This window comes from Labrus bergylta, chromosome 19 (assembly GCF_963930695.1).
Source record: "Labrus bergylta chromosome 19, fLabBer1.1, whole genome shotgun sequence".
Taxonomy (NCBI): domain Eukaryota; kingdom Metazoa; phylum Chordata; class Actinopteri; order Labriformes; family Labridae; genus Labrus; species Labrus bergylta.
Genome location: NC_089213.1, coordinates 24,335,300 through 24,347,779, shown reverse-complemented (window position 1 = coordinate 24,347,779; position 12,480 = coordinate 24,335,300). Strand labels below are relative to the sequence as shown.

Sequence of the window (12,480 nt, the reverse complement as noted above, 5' to 3'; positions counted from 1 at the left end):
CAAACAAATTTGACAGGGGCCAAAATATGATTATGGCCTCTTTAAAAAATAGGACAAATGTTTCAACAGTTTAAATGTAGTTTTGCCTGCTCAGGCTGCATTGTTGGCTCTCACACTCTCTCTGTTCTCCATATAATCACTTCTTTTCTGTTTTAATTGGACCAGCCTGCTGTAATTCTGCTGCAAGCTATAAGCGAAAGGAGATTTACATCCTCCATTTGTGAGCGCTGCTTTTTGTGGGGTCAGCTGGAGGAGCAGGCTGGCTTGTGTGCAAACGGCGCTTTACTGTAGATGCCTTTTTTATTCATTGCATTTCATGTTTGTCTCCACCTCACATGAAATTCATAGTCTTCCTTTTTCCATCTTTCTAATTTTTGCTTCGTGGATCATTTTGTGCTCATTTATCTTCCCACCAGACGTCATCTTAGTCTGCTCTTGGCAATTCAAAGCACTAATGTTGGAGCTAATTTGGCAGCATTTGAAATGTGTCTCCAAAAATATACTACATGAATCACTGTGGCCCTCATTATTTGTGTTTCTCTTCATGTCATGACCCGCAGTTGGTTGCAATGAGTGAGCAAGATGACAGATTTGACTGAACAACAGATCGAGATCTTCAAAGACGGACAAATATTCAAAATAAACATGTAGAATATGGGACAATGTGCAAGACTTGTCTCGTGTGTAAATGCATAAAAATTGGTATACTTTATGCTACTTCGCATTAAAATACATTTTGAATGTTGCAAACATCGCTTAAAGATCAGATACCAGTTCAGTATACACAATAAATATATTCATGCAGCTATAAAGATGCTGCAGCCATTTCTTATTAAATCATATCTATAAGCAAGCAGCTCTGCCTCCTCATTAGCCTTTTAACAAAGTCCATCCAATCATAAACACAGTAATTAGTATATGTTGGTGCTGTGTGTCTGTGTGTGTTAAAAAAAAACATCCCTATACTAATAACCTCCTGAAGCTGTCGATGAAATACCTTCCCCCACCCTCCAACACACACTCATACATACACAGTATTCCTCTTTTTCTCATCTCAGCACCCCCCATCCCTCCTGACGAGAACCCAGTATCAATTAGCACCTCGGTGGCAGTAACACTAAGTTCCTGGCTGTGTCTTAATTGGAGGCGGTTGTTATAGAAACAGCAGATGCTAATCCGGGAGAGATGCAAAGAGAAGTGAAAGAACAGAGAGAGCAGATTTCCTGTCACAGGCAGTACTGTCTTTGTATGGATTTTAAGCAGTACATTACATGATTATATTATTAGTGTAAAGCTGCTGCAAGGTTTGTTTTTATATCTTGTTTGTTTTAAAAAGCTTCAGGAAATCGAATTAAAAAGATACATTTTATTCGCTTTACAATTTTAAGCAACTCTGAGCAGCGAGGTTGTAAAATAATCAAACTCAGCTTAGTTTTTTTTTAAAATATTTGTTTTAAGGTATAGTCATTTTTATTTACAAACTGGCATAAATTGTGAGACAACAGTATCCTAAAAGATATTACAAAAGTTCAACCTGAGGGACTTGAAACTGAAGGAGATTTATAACAATGGGACTGGAACAGAAGTTCTCATATCCTCACCCTAGACTTTGGCTGCCATTACTTCGCTTTTGAATCCATATTTGCATCCACGTTCAGTGAGTCGGAACAGCTGAAGTGATTCCTAGAGGACAGCTAATAGCATGCCACTCATCCAAAGAGACAATGCTCTTAATTATGCACAACTTTAAACCTTAATATTTCAATAGGTGAGTCATATTAAATTCTCCTTGTGCTCAGTCGTACAAATGGCAACATCAGTTAGAGGTTTATGTTTCAACTTGTAAAAATATGAGGATCATAACCAATTAAAATGGTCATGAGGTCTTTTTTGGAGCCTGCATCTTGTGGCTGACGGATAAACTGCAGATTTATCTAATTCATGCTGGCTTCAGTTGTCAGCCCTGGAGAAGGCATCAACATCACATGTTAAATTCACTAGTGGAACTTGATAGCAGATAGCTGCTTATTTGCACATCCTGCAGCCATGGATCAGAAAAGTATTCACTTGGAGTCTTGTTGTACATTATCTTCAGAATCTAGGATTAATATTCACTCTCGTGTCTCTCTGCTTTTGGTCTCTAAGAACTCCACCACCAAGTAGTTCTGAGCAGGTGGTTTACAGTGTTTCTTCTAATTAGATTCATTTTTCTGTAAAGCTTCATAGAAGTGAGCGGAGCTGCAGATTCTGTTCATAATTTCCTTCTTTAATTGGTGAATAACATTGCAAAGCAAACTAGGGACACTAAAAAACACCAAAGAAAACACAAAGAGAAAAGTTATACAATAAAACAGTGGACAGATTACCAATAAGAGAAGGATGGTTTATGACAAATGTGGAAGTAGAGATACTATCAAAGGTAAGAAATACATAAAAACAATAGTAATCGTAAAGAGGGAGAAGAGAGAATGGAGAGAAGTTATAACACATAACATATTGAATGAAGTAAAGAATATTGGGTTGATAGATTTATTTGTGTTATGTGATCTCAGAAAGTTTGTGTGAAGAGTGAGGGTCATGTAGTGGTGTGGGGGTAAGGGGGTAAGGGGGTAAGGGGGGGAATAAGGAAGCCTCCTATAGCTTCATCTGAACATGTGACACCTTCTACATTGTCATTGATATTTCCAGCTGTACTCTTTAGTACATGACATTTTGTACTGACCTGAAAGGAGGATGTCGTAATCACAACTCTACCATGAATCAAGTTGTTAAAAGAAAACCAGATTTTCTAACACAGCTTAACATGTTTATGATTATTACAATACCAAAATCTGAAACCCTTCTTCCTGTTCCTTTAAAACTGTCTGTGTGAATATAATAGATCCACATTATATGAAACAACAGAGAGATCAAAAGGACTGATTAGTGGAAGTAAAAGTAGCTTTGACATGCTGTCACCCAAAGCGGTGTGACGTTGTTGTGGTGACATTTGATCTGAGATACTGGTAAGGAGCAGTGATTACATGATATATAATGTTGTCATTACCATGCAGGAGTGGTCACCTGAGAAGCAACAGTCTGTACAGTGTAGTACAAACCAATACACAATTCAAGCAGTAACACTTGGAGAGAGCGTAACAATCTCATCACAAGCTCCATTTAGTTTCTGTTTCAGAGCTTTCAGTCACATCAATTTGAACATTTATCCCAACACATTGGGACAAACTGCATCTGCAGAAAAGGAGGTCATTCAATGTGATTGAACTTCAAGAACTTGTTGTAAATGAACAGACTGTTGATATTGTTTTCTTTGAGTAACAAATCTCACAGATGCCTCTTTTCTTAGACGGCCCCCAGTGGCAATAAGTGGTAACTGCAGCCACAGAAAAATGTACTTTCAACATTTACAAGAGAAACACCAACAGACTGTACACATAAGATATGTGTCTGCTGTCTGAGCTTTGATTAACCTTGTGGACCGACCAGGGGCGGCTGTGGCTCAGTTGGTAGAGTTGTTGCCTCTCAACCAGAAGGTCAATTGTTGGATGGGCAACATGTGCGATGTGTCCTTGGGCAAGACACTTAACCCTGAATTGCTCCCTCTGCTTCGTTGGTGGTGTATGAATGGGATTAGTTACTTCTGATGGATGATACTACATAGAGATCACTACCATCAGGGTGTGAATGTGTAGGTGTGACCTGCTGTGTAAAAGAGCTTTGAGTAGTCAGAAAACTGGAAAAGCGCTATATAAGCTCAAGTCCATTTACCATTTACCAACCACTTCAACCAGCATGTGCATTACTTGAGTCTTAGCACCTCCCAGCGAGAAACTGAAAGAGAGACGTGAGAGAGAAATAATGCCACAATACTTTGAAATGAAATGATGTGTATCAATATATATCATCATTCGTGGATTTAACCGTGAGAATATCCAGTGTGGAGAACAATAAGTAATGCATGGTGTGGAGGTGCAGCATTTCTCCACACCAATCTTGTCCCGTCTTAGGTCACCTGATTACCACCCTGGGGAAGTGGTCAATCTGGAAACGAGTGGTAAACTAGCCAGGCATGTATCCTGTAGAGTGTGTAGGTGGCCTGATTGCAGATGAGTGGCATGTATGTTGGCTTGATTGGCTGCAAGGTGTGTGTATCCACACAACCACCTCCAGATGAACACACACTCACACACAGAAGAAAAGAAACACAGAAAGTCATTTTGCATTCATTTCAGTCTTTTTCTTAACCAGTAAAAATTTCCTCACATACATACTTAAATAATTAGCCAACTCCTTAAACGGGGGATTTGGACGATGTGTATCTTTAAAAAACAGATTTCTTTGCTTCCAGTTGAATTTTTTAGTTGTAAGTCATTACTGGAGAAACACAATAAGATTAGCTACATCCAGTGTTTTCAGCTGCGACACAGCATGTCCTTCAGCTCAAATGATACTCTTGTTTTTCAGAGCGTAACAGATCTGAAAGCATGACTCTGAGACGCAGGAACCCCCAGCTTGTCTGTTCCTGGTGGGCAAATTTCTCTCGAATGTCAATACAAATTTAAAAGCAATCACAGGCCACTGAGGGAATCAACACACGAGCAGGGGGTATGAGGAGGACTTTTCAATATCTTTCTTCACAAACAGATTTTCCGCCTGATTGGGGTTGATGGAGGTCCATTGTGGCATAAAAGAAATGCCCCCCATGTGGATCTGAACAACAACAAAACAAGCCAGATGTGATGGGTTACAGCTGTGTTTGTGCGTCATAGCAAAATGCCAGCAGTCTTATGAGAGTGGTTCCCTGGAGGGTGCTACTTCCTTATACTTTCAGACCGTATGCTAACCCCAGGAGATGAGTAGACGGACGATGGCTAATGACTAACTGTGATGGTATACAAATGGATTTAATATTGAGGTGTGTTGGACATTCTGTACAATAAAATCAGCTGGAACATGGAAAGAGGCTTAAAGTGTTTACAAGTGAGTGAGTCATTGGCAAGACTGCAAATCATTGTGGAGACATGCAAAAGTAACATTGCTTTATGAATAGAAAATGTAATGATCTTATATGCTCTCTGCACAAATCTATGTCTGAGTCTACAATGAAGTATCTGTCAAAATGATAAATAAAGGAACTTTGTGCTGACATCATCAACCCGAGAAGTTCAACCCTTTTGACTTTGCTGCTTCTCAGACTTGGGCTCAGACTAGGGCTGGGCAATATGGACCAAAACTCATATCTCAATATTTTTTCACTGCATGGCAATACTCAATATATATCGATATGTCTTTTATTAACAGTCAGTTGCACAAGTTCAACATGTACATGAAAACAAACTACCTGTTTGTGAAATTAATACATTTTCTGCATAACAAAATAAACACAGTTGTGTGTTTTGTCATCCATTTAGTTTTTTGAGTTTGTCTCAGAGAGAGAGACAGAGAGAGAGAGAGAGGAGCAGGGTGAAGAGGGAGAGACAGTGAGATGAGAAATAGGTGAACTGGCAGCTCTACAGAAGAAACGTATAACGTTATTTTAATGCAACATGAACTATATCGATATTAACGATATTATCCTACCCTATATCTGGATTGAAAATATATCGATATATCTTAAAAACTTGATATATCGCCCAGCCCTATCACACACCACCACAGGGTCGAAGTTATTATGTTGGAAATATCAAATGTCTACAAAATTGGTCTGCACAAAGTTTTGAAAAGATAAAGATGATCCACAGATGATGTATCTTGTGATTTTGGATATACTTACACTTTTCTTAGGACAGGAGTTCTAGGCCATATTTTCAGTTTTGAGTGAAATATCTTAAAAACTACAGTATGGCCATGATATTAGGCAGACATATTAAAACCCCTTCAGATTCAGTTTTTTTGATGTAGCTCACATCATAACTCACTTTGTCAAAGTAAAGCCAGAAAGCAGCTCGCCTTGAATCTCTCAAGCCAACTCTATGGTAGTATAAAATGTTCTCTTCCCCATATGACAAAGACATATCCTTTACATTATAATGCAGCTGATAGTGAATGCCACAGCAGCACCCTGTAAAAGCAGTCTGCTCTTCCAGATTGAGAAAAAAAGTGTCTGACCTCCACTGTCCCTAAAGAACTCATTAGAGTTTTCCTCACATTGTAATCACTTTGCTAAATGAGTCAGTTTTCCTTTGATTATAGCCAAGCTTCCTGTAAATAATGTCTGCAGCTGTTCTGCCAAAAGACCTTGTATGTACAGAACAGACAACCTGAATCCCTTTATTAACCCTGGTGGTCACCATGGAAACACTGGAAACAGGGCTCATGAGGAGAACTATTTGCAACAAGCAGTCCCAGCACAGACTGATCTGGAGAATCAGACAACCTGAATGCACAGAAAGGAAACCAAGAGGTCGCAATTCTTTGTAGCACAAATAAGATTTTAAATCTCCTGCAGTACAGTTCAGGTATTTGACGTTCCTGTGTGTTCACTGCATGTTTAATTCACTACAGTATGTTGCATAAGATAGTGGTTTCTTTAAAAGCAATAGAAGTTATTTCAGTAAGTCCATGCCAGAAGTATTCTCATACCTCTGTGTTGAAATCCTGAATAAAAAGGGTTCATTTACATTCCCAGAGGTAGGCCTATGTTTTCCCTAGAGGTGTAAATGAATTTTAGTTGGAAGCTCTGCGCTGCATGCACTGATGGTGCACGGACAGAAAAGAGCACTTTACAACATTATGCATATCATCCAAATGTGGATTTTTAAAATACTGCACCAAAATGGCTGCAAGAGGGACAATGCAAATCTAAGAATCACACGCTTTATATATCATACAATAAGCAAAAACACTCAAAGGATATTGTTAAAAGAAATGCACTGAATGTCCTTGCAAGCAGGCGTTGTGAAAATGAGTTGCAAACACAGGAACATTGTACCACATCTTGTTGTCTGCATGACCTTACTTTGTCTTTGCTCAGGTTAGTGCTGTTGCCTGGATACTATTTCCTATGGCAACACTTGAGCTGGCGAGGTGAGCAGCTCTGAAAGAAACCAGATAACTGGCCGTTCTGCATCCTTTGGACCGGAAGTCCGTCCATGACCATAAAAAGCCATGCAGACTTTCACACGGAAGAAACGCCCTAAAAGTTCAGTTCTTATCCTTTCTAAATATTTATCAGTATCAGGGTTTTTTTGTTACAGTGTCCCAGTTGATTTATGTGATACATGCAGCAGAATCAGCTTCCTCTGTTAATACTGGAGCCTTCTCTTCAGTAATGATTATTGCAATGCAATATCCATTGTTTCTTATGAAATTCAATTTCCATCCTCATTTGGAATTAAATAAGCCTCGCTGCGGTCCATTACAAGAGAAGGAGGAATTGGTATATAAGATTGCTATATGATGGTTTATTACATATTCATTGCAACACATACCAGATGCTCTCCATCAGAATGAGCACATACTGCCACCATTTGTTGCAAGGGTGTAACTACTACATAGAAAATAATGTAGACAAGTGCATCAAGTCTTAAAATGTAACCTAGAAAAGCAAAGACACTTTTTGTTCCTGTGGAAAAACTGTGCAAATGTTTCCGTTTTGACCTTGTTTTTACTCAGTTGCACAACCTTCATCTTACCTTCCTTTTCTGTGTCATCTCCCTACAGAGTACCTATGACTCAGGGATGTTGCATTAGAGAACATAGTGTGCCTATCAAGTTCCTATAATTTTCTTTTCAAAGGCGCCTCAGCATCATTGAACAGTTTGACAGAATGCAGCACGTCATTACAGCAGCACCACGCCTACACCACTCATTGACCATCCACCATGCTGGACTCAGACGATGAGAAGGGGGGAAGTGTCAGGGACGGTGAGATCATACGTAACTGTGAATGAGGATTGTCTGACGGAGAGGACCCTTCATTACTGGGACTCCATTATGACTCATCTGTACTACAACACCCACAACCTGCTTCACTTTGTGCCGCTGAGTGTCTCATCCAGCACTTGGCATGAGCACTGGGTTCAGTCTTTTAAGTGATGTGACCATAACACAGTCAACACAGCGATGTCACACAGGTGTATAATTGTAGTTACAAAATGTGAGCTTGAAATGTCTTAGACCGGCCTGTGCAGCTACTTGGGAGAGATCATCACTTAAGAGGTGAAAACTGTCTGTATTTTTTAAAGTTGTGTAACTTTCTGTATGAGTGCTTCAGACAGGTTTTCTATCTGTTGTTCCTCACTCCATTGCAGGACAACCATATAATATAGAAATAAATTCATGAACTGGATTTAAGTCAATGTCTTAAATGTTTGTATAATTTGTTTATAAATGTTTGTATAATTTGTTTACAGAGCAACACAAAAGTTTGAATGACCTATTGCATCACAAGTGCATATTTTTCTTGATCCCTGACTTATTTTAAGTTTCCTTGCATGATCGCATATGTTGCTAATCACAGAGAAATCACAGGGCAATGAAAGCTGTGTGTCCACTGCACACACACTTCCTGTTAACTAAAGCAAATGATGAGCTTGTGTAATCCAGAGACAATACTGTCGGAGCACAACAGGTCAGATAAAAGTCAAAGGCCACCTTTCATATAACATTAAAACAATTCAGGTTCCAATGATAAATGAATGTTGACATTCTGTTTAAATGATGCAGATCAAATCTATTTTGTCCATGACTGGTACCAAATGACCTAACATCTAACAGTTTATTTCTAGGAAATAACGAATTCATTATAACATAACATAAATGTGCTGAGATGCTTCACAATCCATTAAATGATCCAGTTTTTCTTACAGAAGTTTTATACATCTTATGTTGTTGGCAGTTTTGAATGTTTCAACAAAGCTGCTGTGTGAGCACAGGTGGTGGTCCACTTACTGTTAATCCTTTGCACACCTACACAGGGTGTTTATTATAAATATACTGGCTGACTAGACCAGGAAAGAATTGTAAATAAGTGGAGCTATGGAGAGATTAAAATAAAGCAAGATAACAGTCCTCCTTCTTCTTCTATATTGTGAGTTATATCTTGTGCGCACAAGATATATAAAAATGTATATATAATTTTTTTTAAACAGTTTTTACTTTTGTGATAATTATAGCGGCTTTCTTGAAGATGAAGTTGCTGAGAGGCTAAAGTTGGGCCTAATATCTTTGTCTGGCACACTTTCAAAAGAATACTGTGATAAGTAAACTAAGTTTGACTTTTTTATTGAAAAAAAAAGATAATCAACTTAACTTATGATCACAGGGAGCGCTAGTCAACAAAAAATACGGCAATCCAGCTCACCCCCCTCTCTTCCACTGAGAACAAAAGGTGAACAGGTGAGTTAAATCAATACATCTCCACCCATACCCATGTGACCCGACATCCCCTCACTCAATATAATCCTAATAAATTATATAATAATCAATAACCCAAAACACCAAAATATAACAGACTACCTTAACCTTAAATAAATACCACAAAGACAATTATATCCATCCAACAATAATAATACATATTTCTTTTTAACTTTTTGGGACTTCACAGGCTCAGTAATATTTGCATTGCTTCTTTTAAAAAATGATTTAAGTCATAATTATTTTCAGTTATATTTAAATAAACAGCTTGAACTCAATCAAATGCAACAGTAAAAACAAATCAAGCTTAAACTCATAAGAATGAATCAGATACGTGTAGAGAACATAATAATAGACTATAATATTTACAGTCTGTGGTAGAGAATAAGGAGCGATGGTAGTGAGTGTCACCCCTCACCGCATGGGGGCAGCAGCGAGCCTTCATACCAGAGGTGTTTGTATCACAACTATCCACGCCCATGTGAGGCGTTTACTTCAAATTTCCGCATCTTTTATTTTGATCAAGGAACAGTAGAAACGTTTACACTTTACTCTGTGCTAGGCAGCAGTCCTTTTTCATATCCTAGTGATAATGTCAAGGTTTCTTCTTAGAGCAAACCTGAGGAGAAGCATCGCCTCTCAGATCAGAATGGTATCTGATCAGGTAAACTGTGCTGCTCTGCTGGCAGATGACGTTTTGAAAGTTAGCATTAGCATGCTATATTAATAAAGCTAGCAAGACAAGCTGGTTGCTAACCCGTTTTGACAGCTTTGCTGGATTGTATTTGTGCATTGATTAGTATAAAAAAAAAAAAAAAGATGTCTGAAGGAAGTTTGTCTCAATGTAATTATTGACCTGAGATGTAGCTTACAGGAAAGTTTTGTCCTGCTGCACTAAACAGACAGGTGCATCTCCAGGTGTTTTATTTATAAAACAGGACATGAGGAGTGTGTCAGGGAGGTTTCCTGTTTGCTGTTTCACACTTTGGTCATTACATTATATTTGTTTGTCTTCACTCATGTTGAGTCTGAATTAAGGAACATTGTGTACAGTTCACTTATGACAGGGCTGGGTGATATGACAACAAACATCACAATACATCATTTATAATCAGTCGATATCGATACTAATAAATGACGAATTAATTTTTCTTTCAAATTTTAAGGCTCATTTTTGCTTCTGAGTGAAAGTTGAAGACCCCAGATGGTTAATTATGGTTTAATTATTCTTTATTGTAAGAACATGACAAACTATACTTGACCAGAGGAACATGATGAGCAGCTCAGTGAAAACACTGATATGACAGTTTGCTGCTGTGGAGAAACACTAACTGGTCTGGTTCTTGCTGAGGATCCACTCACACTTGTTTGGGTTTGTGGTGTTTCCTGTTTTAGCCTCACATGTCTGCTGGTGTGTATGTATAAATCTATCAAACATTTTCTATATTAATAATAATATAAATTCATTATATCGCGATAATTACTGTTTTATAGCCCAGGCCTACTTATGACTTTTCCCTAACAAAGCAAGTTGAAAATAAAACAATTCATTTTTAGATAGTATAGAGTGATGCAATGTTTCTAGTGTTTTCAGATTAATTAGATAATGTTGTAAATCAGTTAACAACAAAAGACTGGTCCACATTGCTGTAGGGACCAACAGTGGATAAGAGGCTCATTGATTCTATGTAGGGTTTACTACGGTGACAACAATTAAAATATTTTTATTACTTAGGCATTTCTTTCATAGGTATAAAATATGAATACATTAATAAAACATTCCCTCTGTTCCAGCTTGGAGAGTTGGGCAAGGGAGCAGGCAAAGGTGGAGGTGGAGGGGGCTCTGTGAGAGAGGCAGGTGGTGCATTTGGAAAGCGACAAGTAGCAGAGGAGGAGCGGTATTTCAGGTGAGAAGTCACACTGCATGAGGTTAATGCCCTTGTTTTACAAAAGATGTTTTTTCCTTTAACTTTGTTTTGACCTGCAGGCAGAAGGAGAAGGAGCAGATGGAGTCGCTGAGAAAGCATCATGCAGAAGAGATCGATCACCACAAAAAGGAGATTGAGCGCCTACAGAAGGAGATCCACCGCCATGAGGGCAAAATCAGAAAGCTGAAACATGACGACTGAGGCCTGTTGTGATTTCATCTTGTTAGAGTCTGGCCATTAAATTTGTCAAGTCAATAATTATTATATATTGATTGATTGATTTACTGCTGGTCAAGGCAGGTCCTGTATGACACTTCATACTGACTCTATGAATACTAATATAACAATAAAGAGCATTTTTAAATAAGTGTAATGTGTTCCTTATTGCCATTAATGTTTCTTGTTGATTCCAATTTAAAAACTGTTGGCTAGAAATGTAGCTTCTAATGTTTTTGCCATGGACTGTGTGTCCTTATATACCGTCTATAGTTTAAATGTGGCATGTGCACAGATAGATATCAGGGGGGACTTGAGCTTTTTCCATTTTACCCTTAGACCTAAACATAACCCTCTTTGCTGGTGTTGATTGTTTTTAAAATAATGTTATTTATTTTATTTCATTATAATGTAAGATTTAAAACAAGTATCAAAAAAATGTCAGATTCCTAAAGCTAGGTTCCTCCAGTTCTCCTATCATCTTACTTTGTCATTAATCCAGCACCAAGGTGTGTTCATACAGAAAGAACAGAAAACACCCTGATGTCATTATGGGCGAGCAAAATCAATCTAAATACCTTTCTGTTGTCACAATGAAAACTTTTTTTACATTTAAGTTCAGATATTTACAAGAATTAATTATTCTAATCATTGTAAATAATTACAAATAATTATCCCTTAAAATCATTATTTTAAAAAGAACTGATGACCATTATAGTCTATCAACTAATAGTAGAAGCCATATATTACAGAAGTTGTATCTCCAAAAACTGTGAGTAGTTTAATCAAATACTTGGTATCATTGGATTCAGAGCTATTTAAATTGCATTAATATCCCTGTGTGTACTGATTCAGTATGCATATGGATATTTAGTGTGACAATTGCATGTTTAAGTTATTTTTGTGGAATTATGTGATTTTCACAAAACCTTTGTCAACCAATAAAGACATGCTAATTAAGTTATATTACGTGTGTGTG

At 37.8% G+C, this 12,480-nt stretch overlaps 1 protein-coding gene across 1 annotated transcript; it reads left to right on the top strand.

The window, feature by feature from the left end:
* The first annotated feature begins 9,835 nt into the window (after positions 1-9,835).
* atp5if1 (ATP synthase inhibitory factor subunit 1) lies at positions 9,836-11,653 on the top strand. Its single transcript, XM_020640240.3, has 3 exons — positions 9,836-10,021; positions 11,152-11,264; positions 11,345-11,653. The coding sequence occupies exons 1-3, from the start codon at positions 9,950-9,952 to the stop codon at positions 11,484-11,486; spliced, it is 327 nt and encodes a 108-aa protein (XP_020495896.1). The 5' UTR covers positions 9,836-9,949; the 3' UTR covers positions 11,487-11,653.
* The last annotated feature ends 827 nt before the right edge of the window (positions 11,654-12,480 follow it).

Excerpts from the sequence above, each read along its gene's own strand:
- atp5if1 (XM_020640240.3), top strand. The coding sequence starts at position 9,950 with ATGTCAAGGTTTCTTCTTAGAGCAAACCTGAGGAGAAGCATCGCCTCT. Across the intron at positions 10,022-11,151 it reads TCAGAATGGTATCTGATCAG|CTTGGAGAGTTGGGCAAGGG; the intron begins GTAAACTGTGCT and ends CCTCTGTTCCAG. Across the intron at positions 11,265-11,344 it reads GAGGAGGAGCGGTATTTCAG|GCAGAAGGAGAAGGAGCAGA; the intron begins GTGAGAAGTCAC and ends TTTGACCTGCAG.